The sequence below is a fragment of the Gracilinanus agilis genome, chromosome 3 (assembly GCF_016433145.1).
Source record: "Gracilinanus agilis isolate LMUSP501 chromosome 3, AgileGrace, whole genome shotgun sequence".
In the NCBI taxonomy this organism is placed as follows: Eukaryota; Metazoa; Chordata; class Mammalia; order Didelphimorphia; family Didelphidae; genus Gracilinanus; species Gracilinanus agilis.
In genome coordinates this window covers 342,673,871-342,700,592 of record NC_058132.1, presented here as the reverse complement: position 1 = coordinate 342,700,592, position 26,722 = coordinate 342,673,871, and the positions used below count along the sequence as shown (strand labels likewise).

The following is a 26,722-nucleotide window of genomic DNA, read 5'->3' as shown; positions in this document are numbered from 1 at the left end:
TAAGTAGATCCTGTTCTTAGCAAAAGGTTTGGGGGAACAAAAAAGATCTGGAGGCAAGTATTGGAGATGAGCTTCAAGCACCCACTAGAAACTAGAAGAGGGAAAGAATAAGTATTCTGTTTCGTTTCACTGCGTTTTCAATGCTGGAGTTCTATTACCAAACCAGCCTGGCTTTGGCGAGATTCATACTTCAGCACCCAAGAGAGTGGAGAAATGAACAGACAGGTTAGGTCTGAGAGGGTGGCTGCTTAGCTGGGGTAGTCTGGGCATTCTGCCCCATCTTTCTCCAACCAGGGGTGGTGATATATGTGGTCCTGGTTACTGTACCTCCAGGAAAGGCTGTCAGGTGCTCAAGTGCTTATCATTTTTGTAGTGATCTTGTATGACCCATGACTGGGCCCTGGGTTACCGCTTGCCACACAGAGTAATTCTAAGAGGGCATCCAAGAAGAAAAGTGTCCTGTAGATTTGGCCTGAAAGCTAAAATACTCCAAAGCACTAGTGCTATACTGTACTACTGAGCTCAGTGCCCTATCCCAGAGGAAGATGATCTACCCGTGGGCATCTTTATGCTATCTTTAATTTATGCATTCAGAGTAGAGTTCCATGATATAATTCACAGAAATGATGTACCCTTTAACAATGCCCAGGACACCCAGATTATTTATCACTGATTCTAAGACAAGAGGTAATGGCTTAAAGAATAAAAATTAAAAATAGGGCCAGCTAGGTAGCACAGTGGAAGAGTGTTAGACCTGGAGTCAGGAAGACCTGGGTTCAAATCTGGTCTCAGACACTTCCTAACTATGTGACCCTGGGCAAGTCACTTGGCCCCATTGCCAACCCTTACCACTCTTGTGCCTTAGGATTTATACTTAGTATTGATTCTAAGACAGAAGGTAAGGTTGAAAAAAATAGAATTTATTACTGGTCTTTCTGTGTCCCAAGGTCACATGGTCATGTTGGGACACATTTTACTCACATATATCTTTTTTTTTTAAACCTCTATCTTCCATCTTGGAGCCAATACTGTGTATTGTAAGATAAGTAAGTAAGATACACAGTAGTACTATGTATTGGCTCCAAGACAGAAGAGTAGTAAAGGCTAGGGAATGGGGCTTAAGTGACTTGCCCAGGGTCACACAGCTAGGAAGTGTCTTAGGCCAGATTTGAACCCAGGACCTCCCATCTCTAGGCCTGGCTCTCAATCCACTGAGCTTTCTAGTGCTGTTGATCTCCCAGCTGTGACTCTTTTCCTGTAGAACACTTTATAATGCGTTAAAGTCCTGACCTGAATTCAGACTTAACTCCTCCTGAGTATTTTTTTTTTTGGCAATCAGTTTTGTAATCTCTCTCTCTCTCTCTCTCTCTCTCTCTCTCTCTCTCTCTCTCTCTCTCTCTCTGTCACACACACACACACACACACACACACACACACGCACACACACGCACACACGCACACATACACATACACAGAGGAATATTTTTGGCAGCTACCTTTCATTGTGATTTTCTATTACTAATACAATATATATAAAGCACCTGTTTTGGTGTCTGTGGAAAAGCAAGAAGAACCATCATAGGGAGAGAACTCAACTGTTGACATACCCAAAATATAAATACAGAAACAAAACATATTAGATTTGGGGGATAGTCTTAATTTCAAGAAAGAAGTTCTAGGGGGCAGCTGAGTGGCTCAGTGAATTGAGAGCCAGGTCTAGAGATGGGTGGTCCTGGGTTCAAATTTGGCCTGACATTTCCTAGCTATGTGACCCTGGGCAAGTCACTTAACCCTCATTCCCTAGCCCTTACCACTCTTCTGCCTCAGAACCAATACAGTATTGATTCTAAGATGGAAAAAAAGAAAGAAAGAGGTTCTACTTTTAATAAGACTCTTCTAAGGGAATATTACTCACAAGATCATGTGTCACAATTGTTCAATCAAGATTAGAGAATCTATAATTGTATATTATATATAAATAGGCAAATATATACAAATATACAAAATACAAATATATACAAATACAGAAATATACAAAAATATACACGTGTATATCCCATTTAAATTTAATTTATATGTGCAGCACACACATGTGTATAGCCCATATACATATACATATATGTGTACATCCCACATATACATATACGTTGAATATTCATATATATGTTGCATATAAATTACATTTATACTGTTTACATGTAACATGCATCCTGTTATCTAGATACATATATGTGATAAGTAGATACATTTGTCAATGTTACATATATGTATAATTAGACTCCCGTTTAAGGGAGAATTTTGTTAACCTTGTAACAAAACTATTTTATCTCACTATCTAAAAACTTTGTTAATTTTCCTGTTCATATGGGAGTTTTAATGTGGTTTTCTATGAAAATGTAGTTTCTGGAGTAAGCTGAGATTTTCCTAACTCTAAGCTGGGTGCCAAGATGCAGGTTTATTTTTTTGTTCCCAAGACTTTTTTTTTGGGTTAACAATGGTATAAAAAATTTGGTTCACAGAAGTTTCCAGCTAACTTAATCAAAAGAAATGTGGGAGGCCTAGAGACAGGAGGTCCTAGGTTCAAACCCAGCCTCAGCCACTTCCCAGCTGTGTGACCCTGGGCAAGTCACTTGACCCCCATTGCCCACCCTTACCACTCTTCCACCTATGAGACAATACACCGAAGTACAAGGGTTTAAAAAAAAAAAAAAAGAAATGTGGGGAACTTGGAGCAAGTCCTCTCCAAAAATCAAATCATTTACAGTGAGGTTTAGAGAAACTTTAAGTTGGGAAAAGGTATTCATGGGGTTAATGTAGAGATCCATTAGAGATGATAATCGCTCTCAACTTCTGCCACATATGAGAAAAACAGGGACTGGGAGATGACAAGAACCAGAGCTTTGCTTCTAATTTAGTTGACATTAAATCTAGGAAAGGCTTTTTTCTCTCTAGGAGAGCCGAAGTTTCTAGAAGTATTGGCATAAAAGGCTATAGATGCTTTCTTTAGTGATCAACGGCAGCCAAGAAAACTGAAGCTAAGAGTTCTAGACATGTTATAAAAGAATATTCTAAGTATGGTTTGTGAATGAAAGTGTAGATTATGGTTAGTGAATAGAAATGTGGATTATTGTTAAGTACTATTGAAGTAGAATGCTTTGAGAGAAAGAACACTGGCAAAAGTCAAGATTCCAGGCCTGGTTCTACCTGGTTCTATAAAATGAGAAAATTTGATCTGGACTCTTACAGATCTAACATTTTAGGGAAAAGATACCAAATTGAATTTACACTTACTGTTATATGCTTTGCTCCATATGTATTATCTTTTAACTATAATTGATATTAATCAATAATTCACATTAATTGTTTAAATAATGATACTGAATAATTAATATTATCTTTTGATAGAGTCTGATTCTGGTTAAGATTATTATGTTTAACTCTTTTCATAAAGAATTCTGGTTTCTTTGCTTTAAAAATGACAGAAGATGAAAAATGCGTTATTCTCATCTTAAAACATCTGCTTTCTCACATGGATCATGGATCCCACAACCACAGGATATGTGACTCGGGGCAAGTTGTTTAACCACTCTCAGATTTTCTGATCTTTAAAGTGGGATGATAAGAGTATTTTCCTCACAAGACTATCATGAGTAGCTAATGGGTTGATATATGTAAAATGCTTTATAAATCTTAAAACGCTCTCTTCATTTTAGCTGTTATGATTATAAACTCCTTACCTTGAGTTATCTTGAGCTTGACTACTAGCATTATACTGATATAAAGTGGACAATGGGAAAATGCCCCGCACTCACTTTCTTCTTTCCTTTCCTTCAGGTATAATTTTCGAGGGTTTAGATGGTTACAAGCTATGATTTTTGCCATCGAGGAGATAAACAACAGTCCTGCTCTTCTCCCCAACATGACTCTGGGATACAGAATCTTTGACACATGCAACACTGTTTCCAAAGCCCTAGAGGCCACACTGAGTTTTGTAGCCCAGAACAAGATTGATTCCTTGAACCTGGATGAATTCTGCAACTGTTCTGAGCACATTCCCTCCACCATTGCCGTGGTCGGAGCAACTGGCTCGGGTATATCTACTGCCGTGGCAAACCTGCTGGGACTGTTCTATATTCCTCAGGTATCCCATGCCTTCTTGGGGAGCTCTGTCTGGAGAGAGTCAATTCTTTGTGAATGAATAGATACTTGCAGGGAGCATTCTAGCAGCACAAATATATATTGGGGCCATTTGAGGACTTGGCTAGGACACTATCATGCTGATAGCTGTGATTAACTGCAAAATTAACTTCCAAAACATGGTATTGTCGTTTTCTACCTGTGTGATTTGGGGCAATCGCTTAATCTCTTGGGGCCTCAGTTTCTTTATCGGTTTGTGTTAGATGACTTCCCAGCTCTAAATGTAAGCTTCTGTGATGATTCGACTTGGGTACAGTTTCCCCCTTCATTATGCACTAACCCCAATTGCCTGGTGGTTCTGGAGTTTCCTTGATGTGAATATTACTAACAGCAATGAATATAGCATAAACATGTCTTGCCTATCCCTTATGACTCTTGTTTATGATCTCCCACATGTTGACAAGTACAGAATGACACATTTATATATGTCTATCTATCCTGATAGTTTGAATGATCTTGAATCAAAATGCTTTTTTAGGCAACAAACTATAAAAACAGTCTGTCCAAGTAAAATTTGGCATTACAATCACTTGAAATTTTGAATTTAACACATATTTAATGACAACTGTCATCTGCATGCTGCCACATGAGTCTAGTTGTAAATGGTTAGCAGTTCATATAAATGACTAAAATGAACATTACATTTAAATGGTCGAGCTAAACACTGGTGAAAGGTATGTGGAGAGGGCAGCTGGGGAGAACAGGAAAGTGCCTGTCGACCCCTGTGAGGAAACTGAGATCCATAATACATGGATATACCTTCATAGTAGATGATACCAATATCGCAGATATTCTAGGAGCCCTGGGTAATAAGTACACCCATCCCCAAGAGTTTATAAGAATCAAAGGTTAGTCAGGAAAGACTATACCAAGAATGTTAGTAGAGAGCAAGGAATGCTGGAATAATGACCAGTTCCTTCCCCCTAACAAAAAATGGTTGAGGATGGGTCCTGAAGGGCCAGAGGGACATAATTTTAAATTATTTTTTTCTTTCCTCTCTTCTTACTAGCTTTATCTGTAAGAGGGAAATAGGTTTTAAAGCCTTTTGGAAGTTTAGACAGGCTTGCCCACCAAGCAAATCAGTATTCTCAACCTCTATTCCTTGATCCTGCTAGTTATAAGGTCCCAGATGTTGCTTAGAGATACCCCAAATCCACAGGGTTCTCAGGTCAGTGGTTTCCCAACTCCTTCAAAACCCCAACTGCCTTTTAGAGAGCCCAGGTTGGAATCTCAGCTCCTGCCTGCCTATCTAAACTTCCAAAATGCTTTAAAACCTATTTCCCTCATATAAAACCCATTGATCTGAGGAAAGATATTATGTTTAAAAATTCATCTCTGTAATGACCCAAATCCTGCCACTTAGAGAAATATTTGTGCTAATCATTTGTGCACTGTGAGGTTAAATAACTTGCTTAGAATCACATTGCCAATATATGTCAGAGGTGGGACTTGAACTCAGGTCTTCCTGACTGAGACAGAGGCAAAGGCCCATATGAGGATAAAGGGAAGGACTGCCAGCCTTTTGAAATTTTTGAGTAAGTGTGGCATGCAGAAAGATCTTAGTTCAAATCCTACTTCATATCCTCAATTACTGCACAGTCCTAGACAAGTCACTTAACCTTTTGCCTCAGTTTTCTTATCTGTAAAATGAAGGAGTTTGATTCAATGGTCTCTAATCTCTAATCTCATGAAAAAGCATAATATAACACTTAGTTTTTCTTATCCATCTTCTTACCTGCCCAGGTACATCAGCTGTGGAGAACCTTTGTAATCTTTAATAAGTTCAACTCTTTACTTTTAGATTGGGAGTTTTAAATGCCCACAGAAAATAGGCCTGAGTGGTTCACATTAGAGTAAAATAGATTATCCACTTTTTAATCCTATCCACAAGTTGAATTTCAACCCAAGGTCATCATTCTATAAACTAGACTGGTTGGTATTCCAGTGAAATTTTTTTTGTTGTTTGTTTTTAAACCCTTAACTTCTGTGTATTGTGTGGAAGAGTGGTAAGGGTGGGCAATGGGGGTCAAGTGACTTGCCCAGGGTCACACAGCTGGGAAGTGTCTGAGGCCGAACTTGAACCTAGACCTCCCATCTCTAGGGCTGACTCTCAATCCACTGAGCTACCCAGCTGCCCCCTCCAGTGAAATTTTGATTCATTTATCTAGTGCAGTGGTTCCCCGCCCCCTTTCCAGAAAAAATATTACTTAGCGCCCCTGGAAATTAATTTTTTTAAAATTTTAATAGCAATGAATAGGAAAGATAAATGCACCTGTGGCCATCACTGCCTCCCTGGATTGCTGCAGCACCCACCAGGGGGCAGTGGCGCCCACTTTGGGAATCACTGATCTAGTATCTCTCTTTTTAAAGAAAAATTGTTGTTTGTTTGCCCCAGGTCAGCTACGCATCATCTAGTAGGCTCCTGAGCAACAAAAACCAGTACAAGTCTTTCCTCCGGACCATCCCTAATGATGAGCATCAAGCCACCGCAATGGCAGACATCATCGAGTATTTCCGCTGGAATTGGGTGGGCACCATCGCTGCCGATGACGACTATGGCCGTCCAGGGATTGAGAAGTTCCGAGAGGAGGCAGAAGAGAGGGACATCTGCATTAACTTCAGCGAACTCATCTCCCAGTACTCTGACGAGGATGAGATACAACATGTGGTGGAGGTCATCCAGAATTCCACAGCCAAAGTGATCGTTGTCTTCTCCAGCGGCCCTGATCTGGAACCTCTCATCAAGGAGATTGTTCGCCGGAACATCACAGGCAGGATATGGCTGGCCAGTGAGGCCTGGGCCAGCTCCTCGCTCATAGCCATGCCTGAGTTTTTCCATGTTATTGGAGGCACAATTGGGTTTGGACTAAAGGCAGGGCAGATTCCAGGGTTCCGTGAGTTCCTTCAGAAGGTACACCCCAAGAAGTCAGTTCACAATGGTTTTGCCAAAGAGTTTTGGGAGGAGACATTTAACTGTCACCTCCAGGAAGGTTCTAAAGGTTCTCTGTCTTTAGACCCTTTCCAGAAAAGTCGTGAAGAAGGAGGCAGGCACAGGCCCAACAACACAACCACGACTTTCCGTCCTCTGTGTACCGGGGATGAGAACATCACCAGTGTTGAGACGCCATATATGGACTACACCCATTTGCGGATATCTTATAACGTATACCTGGCTGTCTACTCCATTGCCCATGCCCTACAGGACATATACACCTGTTCCCCTGGGAAAGGACTCTTCACCAATGGCTCCTGTGCAGACATAAAAAAGGTCGAGGCTTGGCAGGTAAGAAGTCGGTATAAAATGCAGCTGCATGTGTAGCAGACAGGCTGGCCCAGGGAACGTTTCACAAAAGCAATTCCCATATGAGAACACTGACTGAACCCCGTGTTTTCAGCCAAATTGTTTCTTTCAAACAACTTAACAACCAATTTCTGTAAACTGATGGACTGTGACACACTGAAGCATATTTGCTAAAAGCACCATATTTCATCGTGGCAGTTTTTGACACATAGGCATGGCCAGAGTCTGACTTCTAAAAGGTTTTTTAGTATCCCATAAGCATGTTAGTGCCCACAAGGATGTTTTTATAATGCATTAAACCAAAGATTTGTAACCTTTTTTGAGTCATGAAACCTTTTGACAGCTTGGTGAAGCCTATGGACTTCCTCAGTATAATGTTTTTAAATGCATAAAATAAAATATACAAGCTTACGAGGAAACCACATCAATTGAAATATAGTTATCAAAAGTGTCTTTAAAAACAAATTCATGGATCTCAGGTTAATAACCCCTGACTTAAATAGATTTAAGGACATTGGGTTATTAGATTGAATTTATTAGGATTGTATTAGGACGTTAGAATGATTTTCCATCAACAAATATTTATTATAATGCCTCAATTATAATTGTTCAGCCATTTTTCGGCCATGTCTGACTCTTCATGACTTCAGTGGGGTTTTCTTGGCAAAGATACTGAGGTGATTTGCCATTTCTTTCTCCAGCTCATTGTACAGATGAAGAAACTAAGGCAAACAGGTTAAGTGGCATGCCCAGGGTCACACAACTAATTAATGAGTGTCTGAGGCCAGATTTGAACTCATAAAGATGAGTTTTCCTTCCTCTGGGCCCAGCACTCTATCCTCTGCGCCACCTAGCTATTCCTTGATTATAATAGATTCTCAGTAAATATTTGATGAATGAACATTTACAATATTCCAAGCATGATGCTACATATACTACAGTTTGAGCACACAGGCTTATACTTAGAAGATGATGTACTTGGTCTCAAAATGTTTACAATCTGGTTTCTTTTGCTAAGCTTAATGTTTGCTCTAAGGAAATGATTCCAGGCACAATCTTGTGGAGATCTACTATTGATACACACACACACACACACACACACACACACACACACACACACACACACACATATATATATATACCAAGCTACTGAAGGATGGACAAATTCGAGCCAAGCCTTTGGTTCAAATAATTGCCAGCCTTCACCTTAATTTCAAAAGACCCAAATCAGATTTTCTAAAAGTTTTTTATATTATTTTGTATTATTATACTCTTCAACCAGCAGATGTCTAGTAAAATGTACGTTAGCTGGGGCAATTGGGTGGTTCAGGGAATTGAGAGTGAAACCTAAAGACAGGAGGTCCTGGGTTCAAATCTGACCTCAGACACTTCTTAACTATGTGGCCCTGGGAAAAATCACTTAACCCCCATTGCCTAGCCCTTACTGCTCTTCTGCCTTATAACCAATACAGAATATTGATTCTAAGACAGAAGATAAGGGTTTTTTTTAGTATATTACTTCTGTTATCAAAGAAAGCAATAATAATGAAATACAATCATCAAAATATTTTTATTTAAAAAAACAACTTCATATACTTCAGGTTAAGATCCTCTAATTAAATTATCTCTAAGAATGTTAGAAAGCAGGTGGATGGCACAAAGAATAGAGTGCTGGGTCTGGAGTCAGGAAGACCAGAGTTCAAATCTGACCAACCAAATTTGCTCGTCCTTTGGCTGCCCCTGAAATGTGCTTCTTCACCAGTCCTTGGCCATAATCTGCTTCAGATTCCCTCCATCTGATTACTCATATTCTCTCTAATCACCCACTGTGCTTTGTTTGGCATACCTTTCAGTATTCGTGTACTTAACTTGTACCAAAGTAGAATTTCAACTGGCTGGAATGTTTTGGTTAAAGGATGATTAATAGAAAACCTTTTTTGCTTTTACCTCTATTGTTGACATTTTTTTCTAACACCTGTAAGTTTACTTTGCTACCTTAGTAGTACAGTGCAGGCATTGCTCCACATTATGCAGGTAGGTACAGCTTAAGAAACATTCACACATACAATTGGCCACTTGCATATTGCCTTCCTATGCTTCCTTGCTATATCCTTCCCTTCCTACCTCCCTCTCACACTATATCTAGCAACCAAGCTGTCCTGAGATGAGAGATCCACATGGTAGCTAGCATAGGGGACCTATTTGATTCAAGAAAACCCTTCCTCTTTCCCCCAGTAGTAATATGTATGCACTGCTGTCCCTTCTCTTATTGTTCATTCATTTCAGTTGCATCTTACTCTTCATGACCCCATTTAGGGTTTTCTTGGAAAAGATATTGGAGTGGCTTATCATTTTCTTCTCCAGCTCATTTTGAAGATGAGGAAAGTGAGGCAGAGTTAAGTGACTTGCCCAGGGTCACACAGTTGGTAAGTAACTGAGGCCAGATTTGAACTTACAAGGATGAATCTTCTTGAATCTAAACCAGCACTCTATTCACTCTGCCACCTAGCTGCCCTGAACTAGCCAAGTGAAAATATCCAATGACAAGCCAGTATTGGCAACAAGAGCCAGAGCTAAGTGAGAGGGAGTTTCTGGGGAGATGCTTTTAGTGTTGGACATGTGAAGGAATGGAGATGCACTTGGGAACAGCAAAAAGGAGGAGATGATTGACGCTGGGTTAAAGGATTGACATTCTCTTCTATACACTATAGACACAAGATTGAAGATAAAGAAATAGGTAGGAGAACCAGGGAAGGAATTATTAATAGTTTTACTTTTTTCTTTCTATGCAAAATGATACACTGGAATAAGAATTGGCCCTAATGTGAGAGAGCCTGGGTTCAAATCCCCCCACCTCTGAACCTTTCTGTCTGTGTAATTTTGGATGTCACTTAATCTCCCTATGCCTCTGTTTCCTCATCTCTAAAACAAAGGGGTTGGACAAAATGACCTCAGAGGTCCTTTACAGTTTCGATCCAGGGGTCTGCAATCCTTTAATCCTACCCATCTGAGGACTTATAGAAGCTTTCTTTTCCTTATTTGGGAAAGAGATTCAGGATCTCTAATAATGGCATTGTGATTTTTCCTCAAATCAAATCAATGAGCATTTATTACATGCCGGCTACATGTCAGACACTATGCTAAGTACCAAAGGATAGCCGTGTCTGTAAGCAAGAGTTCTTGGACAGCTATGTGGGACCTCAGCCTATGAACCTCATCCAACCTTGTTTCATTTCATCATGTTTACCTAATTGGAAGAAAGACACCCAGTGGAGGCAGAGAAAATGCAGAGTACTGTACCTTTCTTCTACGGCCACTGGTCAGAGTAGCTAGGATTGGGCCAGCTCATTGTTTTTGTGGTGCTGCCCATACTGCCGTAGCAAAAGATTAGCACATCTTTGGACAAAGCTGGCCATTTCAATCCTTTGATTTTCAGAAATGATTCATTCTATAGGAGAGATCATAGGATCTTAGATTTGAGCTAGAAAGGACCTCAGAGGCCACCCACCTTATTTTAGATGAGGAAACTGAGACCCAGACAGGCTACATGAGATTAGGCACCAGGTAGTGGTAAAGGGCCATGTGAGTTTTCTTTCTGTGTGCCTTTAGATATTCACTCTCTGAGGTATCATATATGTATTGATGCCTGGAAGTTGGTCAGTTTATAATGAGAGAGGAACACTAATGGAAAATGTGCTCACAATCAGCAGAAGCATAATTTCTGACCACACTATAAGACTCACTACGGTATCCTAATGACTGATATTGCCAATGGTCTAAAGATCCTTCTAGTCAGAGGTCAGGGATCCTCGACATATTGATAGAACGTAAGCTCTTTATTTCATTTTTGTCTTTGTATCCTCAGTACCTAGCACATCATATCTACAATATCTACCATTTAGGAGGTACTTAGTAAGTTTTGGATTGATTGGAACAGATATCAAGAGATGATTCCCATTTATAATTAAACACCTAAGCTTGAAATCTTTGGGAGCAATACCACAACAGGCCAGAAGATGGAAATGTTACTTCATGAATTTGTGTCTATGGCCACCCATACATCTCCCCCACTTTCCTTGTCTCTGTTATATCTATGCCGCTACCCATATGGGTTATATGAGTCTAGACATGTTGTCTCTGTTTGGACTTTCTCTAAAAAAAAAATCAAAGTTGTATTAATTCATTTTGTTTTTTCATTGTGTTCATTCTGGATTACCCTTCTCTCCCCGCCTTTCTCCCAGCCACCCACCAAGTGAGCCTTCCCTTGCAATTAAAAAAAAAAACAAAAAAAAACAAACAAAAGCCTTAGAACCAACCAATACACACAGTCCTCCACCTCTACAAGGAACGAGGAGAAGTATAGTTTTTCATCTCTTCTACAAATCCAAGATTGTTCATTAAAATTTCATAGTACTTGATGTTCTTTTAATTTACTTAATTTTAGTCATGGGTATTGTTTTCCTGATTCTGCTTACATTACTCTGTTATCATTTCATATAAGTTTTCCCATTTCTTCAAATTTTTTGTCTATCATTTTTGTGGCAAAATAATATATGATTCCATTGATATACCAAAATTTGTTCAGCCTCTTCCCAATTAGTACACACACTTAAAAATTTTTTGCTACTACAAAGAGTGTTATTACTAATATTTTGATCCAATTGGGATCTTCTTTTTCTCCATAATTCTTTAGGGATCTCAGGGTCAAAGGAGAAGAAAATGTTAATGTCCTTCTCTGATTAGCAGATATTAAGCTCTGGAATACAGGAATGAGATTGGGAATTAAGCCTGGTAAATGGTGCTTGGTCATATACACGGGGTGATGGTATTGGAAATTCTGAACCCGATAACTAGGAATCAGTGGCTCAGGTGGCCAAGGCTAGTCAGGCAGGTACAGGTTAGAACAGAGACCCCGACTGACTCTTCAGTAGGGAAGGCAAGCAAGAAGGGCAGGCTGGGTAAGAGGGAACACAGGTGGGAATCAGTTTTGGGTAGATCATGAAACAAATAGATGTGTTCAACAAGTCTTTTCAGGTCTTGAGAAACCACAATAGGCTATGAGGCAAGGACTGATTTGAGGTCAAAGATGGGATCTCTCCTCAAAAGATGATCTGAGGTAACAGTCTTAAGATCAAGCCTGGGTGGTAACCAGTCTCAGTCATAAAGGAGTCAGGCCATGTTAGGAACTAAGTAGGATCATAGATTTGCCTTTTTCAACCTGAGAGTCCTTTAGATCTGATGTGGTAGGTGGTGCTACATGTTTCTATTGGGTGTTGGACTCAGAAAAGATGAAATCTCCCCTGAAGTTGAATGCTGAGACAATTCAACATCAGGAAAATCTGACCTTGGAGATGAAAGCAAATCGTTCCTAATCAGCTACTCTAAAACCGGTCAGGGTGTAGGTTAATTATTTGTTATGTTTATTGAATGGAGTTTTGCTCCCATTCTTAATTTTAAAAAGTCAAGTCAAGAATTTATTCAATGTCTACTATGTCTGGGGCACTCACAAATGAGTGGAATGTTCTCTATTTTTCTCTGAGAAAGGGAGAAGGGGGAACCAATTTAAATTCCTTTTAACTAATGTGTCCTTCAACTAATTACTTCCTGTAGGTCAGTGACCTAGGGGGAAAGGAGGGAATCTATTTTTACTGCTAATGTGATTTCAATTTCCACCTCTATAATTGCTTTCCTGAATTCCAGATAAAATACCTAGGAGGAATCAGTGTCCCGAGAGCTCACTCTTAATACTTAAAGTCAAAAAATTACCTTAAAGATATTATAGTGGTCTGAAGAATTGGAGAGCTTGCTAGATCTAGTCCAACTCCTTCATTGTACACATAAGGAAAATGAGCTTTTGGGAGTAATGTTTAGGGTTATGTTAAATTTAATATACAAGCTTAAAAAAGCTAGTATGTAACAGCAATTCACAGTTTCATACTCAATTATCTTTTTTTTTCTTTGTATATTGAAGGGTTCCTGTTTGTAAAGTCCCTAAAAGGCATGGGGACTGGAGTGGTGATTTCTTTGGCATGGGCAAGGAAATTCCCTCTCACTAAAGCAGGTCAGCAACTTGTAACCTATAGGGAGTTGCTTCCAAAGTTGTCGCTCTTGTCAGGTTGGTTTTTTCAATCATGTTTGACTCTTCATGACCTTATACAGGGTTTTCCTGGCAAAGATACTGGAGTAGTTTGCCTTTTCCTTCTTCAGCTCATTTTGTAGTTGAGGAAACTGAGGTAAACAGGGGTAAGTGACTTATCCAGGGTCTCACAGTGAAGAAACAAGTCTGAGACCAGATCTAAAATCAGGAAGATAAGTCTTCCTGACTCTATGTCTGGCACTCTAGCCACTGTGCCACTTAGCTATCCTTGCCTCCAGTACTGATAGGTACCAATGAAAACTTCCCAGAAAAACTCTGGGTAGCGCCATAAATATTAGCTTAGCAGAGGTATCAAATAAGCTAACAAGTCACAATGTTGCTAGTGAGCAAAACTCCTGACTGGCATATACCCGATAGAACATCAGGCCTGGGGATGGGAAGTCCTGGGAGGTCCTGGGTTCAAATTTGGCCTCAGATACCTCCTAACTATAGAGTCTGGAAATGTTGGCCCCAGTTATTCTCAGTCTTTTCTACTCTAGATTTCTAAGTCTTCATTTAAAGGTTGCTTCCTTCAAGTCTTCTGGTGTAACTGTCATCACTCATAGCTAGAAGACTTGCTTTTTAAAATTTCCTCTGTCTTTTCAGTTCCTGTGCCCTACTGCTCTATTAGACAAAGTTCTTTCAGATGTTCTGTATACTTTGTGTGCTTTGGTATTCTCTGCCTTAGTTTTCCCAAGGAATGGAAAGAGCCTTTTCCAATTAGTCAAAAAGGTTCTGTTCTGTTGCTTCTGGCTGACTGCCTCATTAGAGTGATTAATATAGGAGCAATGAGTTCTTTATTAGTTCTTGTAGAAAGGAATTGAAGGTACAATGATATCTTGATCAGTTGGCTTGGTCAGGGAATGGGATGTGTTAGTTAACTGAATTTTCTGGTTAACTGTGAATTTAATTTATACCTATAAAGCTGTTAAAACAATGTGTAGCAAGCAAAGATAGTCTTTAACCATTTCCAAAATGACAACAAAATGGGAATGTTTCCCCAGGGAAGTATCTTTTTCTTGAAAAAGAAGTTAAGGTAGGAATTTTTTTTCTCACTTAAAAATGAATTGGCAATAGCATCTCATAAATATCTGGACTCAGAACCCTAAGAGAGGCGTTTTTTGTGTTTTATGTAACAAATTTAATTAATATTTGCCCATTTTTTTCACCTGGAAGCTTGCGAGTATTTTGTTTTCCCAGAAAACAACAAAATCAGCAAATAGGTTGTATTTTCCCCACTAGGGCTTTTGCAAACAGTCAACTTGCATTTTTATAACTAAGTCTAGGTCAAGGAAAGATTGTTTTCATCATCTCATAATAAAACTTTTTAGTAGTTTTTGTTGTTGTTTTGTGGTTCCTGGCCTTTTTTTTTTTTTTAACATTTTGGTTGTGACCAACTGCCTTCAAAGCTTTATGACCCTTGATGACAGTAATGAACATGTGTCGAATTCTTCAGATGAGCTTTAAACTATAAAATTATAGGTTATCAGAGATGGCAGGAGTATTCAAGGTCCTCTAGTCCAACTTTCTGATTTTCCAGATTAAAAACTAAGGGCTAGAGAAGTTAACAATGAGTTAGTGGCAAACAGGTCTCCTGATCCCAATTTGGCCTTCTTGCAACTACACAGAAGACTTTTTTTCTGTTTGTTTTTTTAAGAATTCAAGAAGTCACTATTTAAAAATAAAATTTAGGCCCTCTGACTTACTTTGGGTTTCTTTTTTTTTTAAGTTGATCCCTTGAAGTTTATGGTTTATTATAGATTTAGTGTAGTTCTGGTTTCCTCATATTTGTAGGAAGTCAAAGGTTACTTCCTACTTTCTAATAAACAGCAGAATCTCCTTGAAATCTTCTCAGTATAGCTTTATTTTATTTATCAAACATGCTCATAGAATCTCGAATCTTTCAGTTCCTTTTGGATTTTTCAAGCCCTGTCACTACAGAAATACTCACTGCTAATGTACTATCTTGGGTATATATAGTCATCATCTAAAGAACCAAGACCATTTTCTTTTTGGTCAATTAAGCTGGCCTTTTTGCTTACAGCATTGCATTGTTCTGACCTCATTAGAATTGGAAGAGAATAAAAGACCATCTCCGTCATTTTACAAATGAGGAAACTCAGGCCCAAGGAAGGGAAGTAACTTGAATAGAGTCAGACAAGCAATGAGTTGAACCCAGTTGTAGACCCAAATCTTCAATGTAGACTCCAAAATTCAATGTTTTTTCCATTATGCCATGCTATCTCCACAGGAAATAATCTATGTGACTCTCAGGTCCCTTTTATGGGTCATAACCTAGAGTGCTGAGCCTGAAGTCAGCAAGATCTAGTTCAAATATTGCCTCAGAGACTCACCAGCTATGTGGCCCTGAACAAGTTACTTAGCCACTGTCCACTTCAGTTTTCCTAGATATAAAATGTTGTTGTGAGCCCCTGCAAACCAGGCCCTTCTGACCTCCTTTTTTTGTCAGACAAATTCAAATTTATAGAGACAAGTCAGAAATACAACTATTGAGGATACAATTAAGCATTTACAGTTAACCAAAGAGATCAGCCAGGTTTTTACAGGTAACCAAAGAAGTTAGCCAAGTGTTCCTATTCCAGGTAAACCTGTATAGACAAGCATACAGAATTGCCTTGTTAAGTTACTTTACTATGGTCATCTACATTGTTTCTACAGTAGGGACAGCCAACAGACAAAACTGTCCAAGCTTAAGTTCATTGTTTCCATGACGCTGTCTATCTATCCATCTCATCCTCTGATGTCCCATTTTCCTTTTGCTTTCAATTTTTCCCAATATCAAAGTCTTTTCCAATGAATCCTGTCTTCTCATTATGTGACCAAAGTATTTAAGCTTTGTGTTCGGTATTTGGCCTTCCAGTGAATATTCTGAATTAATTTCTTTACATATTGACTGGTTTGATCTCTTTGCTGTCCAAGGGACTCTCAAAAGTACTCTCCAGCACCACAATTTGAAAGTGTCGATTCTGAGGTACTTGGCTTTCCTTATAGTTCAACTCTCTCAGGCATATATTACTATTGGAAAAACCATAGCTTTGACTTTATGGACCTTTGTCAGCAAAGTGATGTCTCTGCTTTTTAGTATGCTGTCTAGATTTCCCATAGATTTCCTTCCAAGGAGTATCTTTTAATTGTGATGATTAAATTACATAATAACTTATAAAGCACTTAGCACTTTCTCTTACACATATGACACTTAATAAATATGTGTTTCCTTTCTTCCTTCACAACTAATAACTCATATCTTTTCATTGCAAATATATAGTTTGAGTTTTATATTAATTATTGTCTTTAAACATGTTCATCATTTCTCTACTCACACACAGAGATCTATAAGATCATCTTGGTTTAGCTCTTCCCTCTTCAAAGGAGTTCAGGGCCATTCATAGACTTGGGGATTCCATTCTGTGGATCATTTATAAAGACATGTAAGTAAAACTCTAGGCTTCATGAGTCCCTGAGGATCCCTGTTCTTTCTAACTTTTATTAAGTACTTACTATGTGCTAGACAGTAAACAAAAATGAAAACATCCCCCACCCTGAAAGAGCTTATATTCAACAGTGGAAAGGACAAATAAATAAAATATGTTCATATATATAACTGATAATTAAATACAAAATATGTGTGTAAAATCAATACAAAATATTTAGGTAGGAGGTGAATGCAGAAGGCAGTATAAGAATTGAATCTTGGAAGAAACTAGAGAGGTCAAGAGATGAAAGTGAGGAGAGAGAGCATACCAAACATGAGGGATAGCCTGTTTTGGATGTCTTGTATGGGAAACAGTGATTGGACAGTTTGGCTGAAAAATAAAGTACATGAGGCAGATTAATCTGAAATAAGTTTTGAAAGAAAGTTTGGAGTCAGACTAGGAAAGGCTTTAAAGGACAAAACTTTACCCTAGAGCAGTGATGATGAACCTTTTAGTGATGGAGTGCCAGGCCTTACCTCCACCCCACCCTCCAGACCAAGTGCTATGTCCACTCCCCCAAAGACTGAATGCTGTGCCCTTCCCCCCATGAGTGCTGGGCATGCCCTGCCCCACCTTACCTAACAGGAGGAGCTACTGGACAGAGAGGCAAGTGATGTGAAAAAATGTCATCAGGCATGTTGGAGACAGAGAGGCGAGCAGCTTCACCCCAAGTCCCTCTGCCTTTTGTGAAGATAGAATTAACTCTCCCTTTGTCTATTTTAAGTTAATCAAATCAAGAACTTGAAGTGCCTCTACTTAGCTAGCCATTAAGTGGCAGAGTTCACAAGTCACTTACTAGAGAAAGCTCACACTTCCAAAGGCCACTGCACCACCTGGGCAGTGCTAGGTAAATTGAAAGGCTGCAATTGGTTCCTGTGAGGAGGGGGAGAGACAGGAAGTGATGTGGAAAAGGGGGTATAAAAGGCCAAGCACAAGGACTGATTCATTCATTCTAAGTTGGTGAGCTGGAGTGAAGGGAAATTCATGGAGGCAGTCACTTTTCCTGGACTCATCCTGGGCTAGAGTATGCTGTGCTGGAGAGGCTTGCTGGGTGAGTGACTTGGGCTGAAGGAAGAGGTTTGCATTGGTGGATTTCTAACTGAAGGCACCACCGGGACTTCCACATAGAAATCGGGACTTGAGGGAACCCTTGTTGGGTCGTGAGCTGGACTTCACTGGAGTAGCACTTAGGGTGGTAGGCTAGACAATTCTCTACCTCCTTCCTACATTTCCCACTTTAATATCTCTACCTTGTTATAAATAAAAGCTGCTGACAGTCCTTTTGACTTAAGAGCTAATATTTTATAATTGGCAACCACAACCTTCTTTTTTAAATCAGAAATATTTTGTTAAATCAATTCTAAATCTTACACTTTTTAGTAACAAACCCTGGGGGGGTGGGTGGCCACATGTCCATAGAGAGCACTCTGTGTGCCATATTTGGCATCTGTGCTATAGGATCACCATCACTGCCCTAGAGGAAGTATGGAATCACTGATACTTTTTCTGAGCAAGGGAGTGACATGGTCAAACTAATGCAAATTAGAATGCCATTTTGCTAGCTCTGTGGATGGCAGATTAGAAAGGAGAAACTGGAGATGGTTAGACACTTCCCTGTATAGAGAAGTGCCCATTTTCTCCTCCAATTTAATTCAATAAACATATATTGACTGCCTACCATGTGCATCCTTGACTCAAGCCAGGGGACCCAGTACGACATGCAATTTAAATGGACTGCTACAGCAGGGGCGGGGGGGTGGGGGGGTGGGTCAAAGCTGCTGGTGTAACTGAAAATTAACAAGATCACTTATTTAAGTAAAGAAACAAAAAAGCACACCCCAGGCACAGACTTTTCTAGATGAGGCATAGTTTTATAGCTACGTGGTGCTGTATGGAAGATAGGGCAACTGAGGGATTTCAGAATAGTACTCAGACTGTGAAGCTAGAAAGGAAGGGAAAGAGGCAGAAGGGTATATCTCCACTCTGGTTTTTAAACTTATTTCAAGTTTAGCAACCAATTCAGAGAAGCCACTGAAAAGCTTTTCATTATCTCCTCTTATGATCTCCTAAATTAGTGATGGGCAAAGTTTTTAAAGAGGGGGCCAAAGGAAAGGAAATGCTAATCTGTCAGTCTGTTTCTAAGGCAAATATTTCGAAGTTTCATTGTATTGTATCCTACTCATTGTATTTGTCAGATTAGGAATAATGTCAGGCAGCTGGATAGAACATTTCAGGGGGCAGCATCTGGCCCCCCGGCTATAGTTTGACCATCACTGTCCTAAATCATGAATACCTGGAAGTAGGATAACCCGAACTTCTATGTGGTCTTCAAGAATAGTGACTGAGCAGGTTCCAAGGACAGAGGGGGAATTCAAATTGAAAGAAGGGCATCCACTACAGAAAGATTTGATAAAACATGGTGTCTACCTTTGGGATATTTATAATCTAGAAGGGAGATAAGACATGTACACAGATAAGTCTAAAAGGATACACAATGAATGAATGAAAGATTTTGAAATGTTGCAATAGGAACCTCTGAGAGAATGGTCATTTGAAGTGGGTGGGCCTTTCTGGTTGTTGTCTAGATCTGACCTTTCTTTCCACAGGCCATCTCAGCTCTAGAAAAGCCACTTTCTCCTACCAGGCATCCTTTTCTTGAATCTTCTAAGGCTAGAATTCTCTGTGCCAAAAATTTTCATCTTTCATGTACCCTCAAAAAATGGTGCCTGATTTAGGAAGCCAATCAGCTGTGACCAAGAAAGACCTCAATAAAACATCTGGCATTTTTTTTTTTGCATCCATAAGTTTCCATGGTAATTGAAGTGATAATGGACTCAGAAGTTCCACCTTCTAGGGAGAAGTCTTTCCAAAAACCATCACAGACTTTCTTTTCCTCCTGTCATGACCAGAATATAATTATTTTTGAGATCCCGGCCTTACATTCCTCATTGAATTCTTTCCCATTCTTCTCCCTACCATTTTTGAGATGCCAACTGATGCCCTAATTTGACAGTTGGGTGTTTCCCTGGTGTCCTACTTTTGTCCCTAACTCCAACTGTACAACCCTACCTTTGACTTTCATCAGTAAAGTCACATAACATTCCATCATATGAGCTAAAACATGACAAATAAATGCCCATAACTTTGTATTGAGTGGCTGGTCTAATTCTTCAAAGAAATCTTATAAGTCCCCAAACAACTACCGCAGACTGGGACTGAAACCATAATCAAGGTTTTCTGAAAGTCAGTGGGCATATTATATCCACCTGTGTATCCACCCCTTTATTTACAAGCCTGTTTTCACCATCAAAGAACTCCAACCAATTAGTCAGGCATGGTTTCCCCTTACAGAAAACATGTTGTTTGTGAGATCCCCACTGGAGCCCTTCTTTTCTTCAGGGGTCACATTCACAATCTGCCACTCTTCTTTCAGCCTCTTTAATGGGAACTCATATATTTTGGCTAATGGCACTCCAGGTTCATCCTTGAGTGCCCTTCAAAGCTTTCAGCTGGATGCTATCCAGGCCTGGTAATATATCTACATTTATTTTTTTTTTTTTGTCATTGTGCCCTAGAACATCTTTAGTGTTGACCACTACTTGACCAATTTGTCCATTTCTGGGTCTGGAGCTGCTCTCCAATTGCCTCCTAGATAAAGGCTGAGAGTGAGAGGAATGAGTAGGGGATTCAGAAGGGCTTTTGTGTTCCTCAGTACTTCCTTTTGGTATATCACAAGGTGCTCTTGACTCTTTGAAATCCTCTTGGTGATGGATATACTTAAAGAATCTCTCTCTCTCTCTCTCTCTCTCTCTCTCTCTCTGTGTGTGTGTGTGTGTGTGTGTATTTATATATATATGTGCCAATTTTGATTTCCTTTGTGAGAAAGGCTACAAAGTATTTTGAAACTTAAATGCTAGCTAAACTTAACTTGCCTTAATAGTGAGAAGCAGGGGCTATTATTAGTCCCACTTTACAAATGAGGAAACTGAGACAGAGAAAGGTTAAGTGATTTGCCCACAAGTTAATAGGTGTCTTGGGAAAGATTTGAACTCAGGTCTTCTTAATTCCAAGTAAAGGGTTTCATCCACTTCACCACTTTATTGACAACTTGATCAATTTCTCGGTTCTCCCATAGACTCTTTTTCCAGTTTTTAAAAAAATTATTCTCCATTACACTGTGGACTTAAGAGGAGGCACTGATTTTTGCTTTTCTTTGTATTGTCAGTGCTTAGCACATAGCAGTTGTTTAATGTTAGTTGACTAGATACTGCCAGTTCACTCTGCACATCACTTATATTTGTTGAAAACATATATATATATATATACATGTATTTACTATATATATACATATATATGTACACATATATACAAACATTTCCAATAAGGACTTTTTAAAATAGTTATTCAACTTGTTAATTTTTTTTTAAACCCTTACCTTCCATCTTAGAATCAGTACTGTGTATTGGCTCCAAGACAGAAGAGCTGTAAGGGCTAGGAAATGGGGGTTAAGTGACTTGCCCAGGGTCATACAGCTAGGAAGTGTCTGAAGCCAGATTTGAACCAAGGACCTCCTGTCTCTAGGCCTGGCTCTCAATTCACTGAGCCACCCAACTGCCCCCAACTTGTTAACTTTTTAAGGTGTTCCTTTCCACTTGTTTCTAACTAATGCTTCACTTTGTCATGGTTTCCTTTTCTAATATGGAATAATTGCGATAGATCCTTTGGGTTTCCCTTCTCCCACTAAATGTTAAAACAATGTTACTCATGTAATATAATTGTTTCAATGTGGCTCACAGGGAGGCAAGAATAAATATCTTTTGCATCTCCTCATCATATCCTTCTCTCCAAGGGAAACTTTAATTTTTGCCAGGAAGGAAAGCAGGAAACTGGAGCCAGAGGCTGGCCAATCCGCTCTCCTTAGAGAGGAGTACTGGGCTAGAATTATATCTGTTTCCTTAATGATTATTAGCATAGAATATGTAATTTTAAAGTTCAAGCTAAATTCCTGATCACTGTTCATTGATGGGAAAGGGAGGACCACAAGCTTTGTATCCAAGACTTGATATCCTTCCCACCAAATAACAGCTCTAGCATGAACACACCTAGCAAATAAATCCAGTTATCCAAGTTGATAATGTTAAAAGGTAGAGGAACCCCAAGGATGTTGAGCTAAGTGACTGGTCAGGTTGGTTCTGTTATCTGACTAGTCAGCATACCTCTCCCTTCTAGACAGAGAGCAATGACTCTCTCTGTCACTGCTAGGAATCGCTTGGAGACAAAAGGATACAGAAATCTGTATCAGACAGGGATCACCACTGGGTAATGGACTGACAGTTTGACTAAGGCTTGGCATAGCTTAGTCACCCAAGATATCCCTTCTAATGCAAATTCCTGTCAGGGAGACAGTAATGACTTTCTGCCCAGGGTTTGACTCCACCTGGGCCTTTTAGAACTGCCTCCCCAAATAACCTTTCCCCCACCAATCTCCCTTTCCTCTTCTTATAGATTTATTTCACTGCTTTACTATGTTGAAGAAATATTTATTGAATAGGATAACAATGGCTAAATTGGGAAAGAGGGGAATAAGAGGTCTCTAACTCATAGGTATTGAACTGCTGTTCAAGTTCTCTCAGTCCTGGCCTTCCCTGTCCTGATCTCAATGGCTACCCTAGGCTAATCAAGGAGAAGTTTTAGTCTCTAGGTTGGCTGGAACAGACCACAAGGATCTTTGGTTTAGCCTAGTTCCTCTCCGAGTGACCCCTTTGAACTAACTGGCTGATAAACCAATTCGCTCTGATTCACTCAGGTACAGGATGATAGGCTGATCAGGAAAATGTCTTCTTTGATTAGTTGAGGGCAATGGCTGAGAGGATATCTTGCCTTTTGAGAATCTCCCAGGGAGCATCCACTCTGTCTTGAGTCCAAGACAAGACCCCTCCCCCAGGGCTGTTTGAAATTCCCAACTGCCCTCTCTGTCAGAATTCCAATGACCTTTGGCCTCTGTCCTTGTCCTCCTGCCTTCATGGCTTCCTTGTGTTCCCTCAATAGCAAAACAGAAACCAGAGAAAGTAGACCTAGGAAAACATTTACAAACAAGTATGATGCAGTGAAGGAACTCTCCCTTTGGGGGGAGGGGGGAGAGAGAGAGAGAGAGAGTGGGCGCCATATCTTCCAAGGGGAAATCCTCTCAAATCTCTAGTAGAGTAATCTGGGAATAGGAACATAAGGAGGAGGTTGTCTGCTTCTCTACATCAAGCTCTTCCCAGAGTTTTTCTCTCCCTTCAGTAACCTGAAGAGAGACTGGAGCTTCTGTTTTGATGCTAGAAGCCAGAAGAGCCCAGGATCTCTCTTCTCTCCTGCTGTAATTAACCCCACCCTCATACAATCACCTAGCACTGAGTAATCAATGCCCACTAATAAGGAAAGAGTCCTGTGCAATTGACATTTTGAGCTAAGGGTTACCCTAAGTACTTTACCCAGTCACATTACAGACCGGCTCCTTTTCCATCATACATAAACCAATATGTTCCTCTTTGACGATAGGTTCCTACACCACTAATAAAATTCTAATTTTTACTTCAGTTATTTGTATATCCATGTAGGCGATTAGGTGAAAAAATAGATAGAATATTGGGTTTGTAGTGAGGAAGACCAGAGTTCAAACCTTATCTCATAAACTTACTAGCTGGGTCCAAGTAACCCTAGTCAAGCTACTTAATCTCTCATCTTCAGTTTCCTTATCTGTAAAATGGGTATAATGGGTAAAATGGGTATTGCCTTCACAGGGTTTTTGTGAGGATTAAATGAGGTCGTATTTGTGAAGTATTTAGCACATTTGCTAGCTTGTAATGCACTTAATAAATGCTTGTTCTTTTCTTCCTGATGATTATTGGAGTTTTAGAACTGCACAAAGACATTTGGGACATTCAGTAGATACCTCCCTCTCCCCCCTTCTTTGCTCAGCAAGCCATCATTTGGAACAAATGTTTAAAAAGGAAAGAAAGAAAATAGAAATTCAGGAAAACTAATCAATACATTGGCCTCTTTTGATAGATCCATAGTCTCTCATCTTTGTAATGAAGAAAGTAAATGATATTTTCTTTTCTCTTTTCCCAGATCAAGATTGGTCACTAGAATTACAAAGTTACAAATGATGTCAATTATTTGTTATTGCCATTTACATTGTTATAATTGTACTTATCTTTAAGCTGGTATAACTTATTTCACTCTAAGTCAGTTCACATGTCTTCTCATGTTTCTCCAACTTCTTCATTAGTTCTTATAGTGCAATGAAATTCCATTACATCCAAGTGTCACAATTGATGAGTAACCTTAATCAAAGGACATCTACTTTGTTTACAATTCTTTGTTACCACAGAGGTCCCTTTTCTATCTCTCTCTCATCTTCTACATATCCAGATAATCCTAATAAATTTTATTAGAATCTAAGGCCCAACTCCTATTTTAATTGACACATGAATGAATGAATGTAAAAAGGCTTTATTAAATATTTGCTATATACTAAACACTGTGCTAAGGGCTGGAGGGATAGAAAAAGAAAAGCACTCACAGTCCCTGCCCTCAAAGAGCTTATATGCCAGTAGTTGTTGTTTCATTGTGAAGGTCTCTTTGTGACCTCTTTTGAGGTTTTCTTGGCAAAGATACCAGAAAGGTTTGCTATTTCCTTCACCAGCTCATTTAACAGATGAGGAAACCAAGGCAAGCAGGGTTAAGTGACTTGCCCAGGGCTGACATGTCTAGTAAATATCTGAGGCAGGATTTTAATGCAGGTTGCCCTCACTGTGGGCCTGGCACTCTATCCCCTGCACCATCTAGCTGCCCTAACATTCTAATAGGGAAAGATAATACAGCCCAGGAGAATGGTGGATAGTTTGGTCTGGATGGGGCCTTTTTTTCTGCCTTTGACTTCCTTGGTAATCTTAGTGATGACATCTCTGGGTCATCAGGTAGGAATATTTTAGTCATTTTTCTTTAGTATAAATCCAAATTGCTTTCCAGGACAGCTGGAGTAATTCACAGCTCCACTAACAGTATATTATTGGATCCTTAATAAAGGTTTGCTGGCTCAAATTAAATCGTTCTAAGAAATAATCCTTTTTCCTATCTTAAAACCTAATTTCTACCTCATTTCCCAATGAGGCATTCAGCCAATTTATTTTCGCAGCAATTAAAGCCCCTATTATTATTACCTAGGCTCAAATCTGCCACTTCCCCAATTGCATTTAACATTTCGTAGTCTCATCATCTTTTGTTAGATGATTTATAACACACTAATATTGTTCATCTTTTTCTTATGTGAGTATAGAATTTCTCCCCACAGAGATTTCATTTCTCCCCAAAGACTGCAGTGGGATTTGGTTTGCTATGGTTTTCACAGGAGAGGCAGATAAGCCAGTAATGCTAAAAAGCATTAGGCTTTTATTATAGGCTCAATTTAATTCACATAAAGTCTAGCCCGAGATTCTCAATGACACGAAGAGAGGTCCATGGCAAAGGATACATCAAGATCACAGCAGCCACAGAGACAAGGATACAACTGGTTCTCCAGATGGAGCAAGAAAAATCTGCAAATCAGCCAGGGCGAAGGGCAAAGTTTCTGTCTTTGTATTCCCAGTGCCTCCAATTAGTAAGGTTGAAAGGATCATGGACATGTCTAACCTGGAAGGTTCCAGGCAGAGAAGATTCCAGATGTCAAAGGTTTTTGAAAAGCAGGGCACAGGGGCCAGGCAAGAGGGGTTTGTAGGTATTGCGAGAAAGCCTAGACCCAGCAAACCAGGAAGGTCTTTTAGACTCCCACACTGTGATACTTCCTTTTCGTTATAACATTTTCCCTTTGAGGCTTGAGCTTTGATAGGTGCTTCTAGAGAGACTGAGGAAAGCTTTCTTGGGCTCAGTAATGAGCCCTTCTGAGCTAAATTTGGAGAGGATCACCACTCTAAGTGCAGTCAAATGGTGGATTTTTGGCCACAGAAATTCATGAAATTATATACTAAGGTACAGAGAAATCTTAGGACTTAGAATTTGAAGGGACCTTAAATAGCATCTAAGATGCATCTATCCACTTTACAGATGAGAAAACTGGGGGCCAGAGAAGGTAAATGGTTTGTCCAGTTGCAAACAAATAAATATAATGTAAAGTCATTTGATTAGAGAGGGAGCACTAAAGACTGGGTGAAGAAGGAAGAGGTCAGAGAAAATTTTAGGAGGCTGTGGCAATGGAGCTGAGCCTTGAAGGAAGATTAATATTCTGAGAAGTAGAATTTGTGTGCTTGTGGGGTAGCCTGAGAGAATGCATGGCAGCAAATGTTGCATTTAGGGAAGAAGTAGCAATTCATTTGCTGTAGAGATTTATGCTCAGACCCAGACTCTTGAGAAGGACCATGAGGCAACGTGATTCAAGGGAAGGAAAGCTGAGCCTGGAGTCCAAGGCCTTGGGTTCAAAACCTGCCCCTAGTGCTCACTTATGTGGCCTTGCAGAAGTCATTTCATCTTTATAAGCCTCAGTTTCCTTATCTTTAAAATGAAGAGACCAGGCTAGAAAGCTTCTGAGGACCTGATCCTATGAATAATAGA

The 26,722-nt window shown here is 39.6% G+C and overlaps 1 protein-coding gene across 2 annotated transcripts in view; it reads left to right on the top strand.

The window, feature by feature from the left end:
- CASR (calcium sensing receptor) overlaps nt 1-26,722 on the top strand; it is a 76,073-nt gene that overhangs the window by 8,531 nt on the left and 40,820 nt on the right. For both annotated transcript variants that reach the window (XM_044666743.1, XM_044666742.1), the window contains exons 2-3: nt 3,835-4,141; nt 6,593-7,480. In XM_044666743.1, coding sequence (XP_044522678.1) covers nt 3,835-4,141; nt 6,593-7,480 — 1,195 coding nt within the window. The remainder of the gene's footprint in view (nt 1-3,834; nt 4,142-6,592; nt 7,481-26,722) is intronic.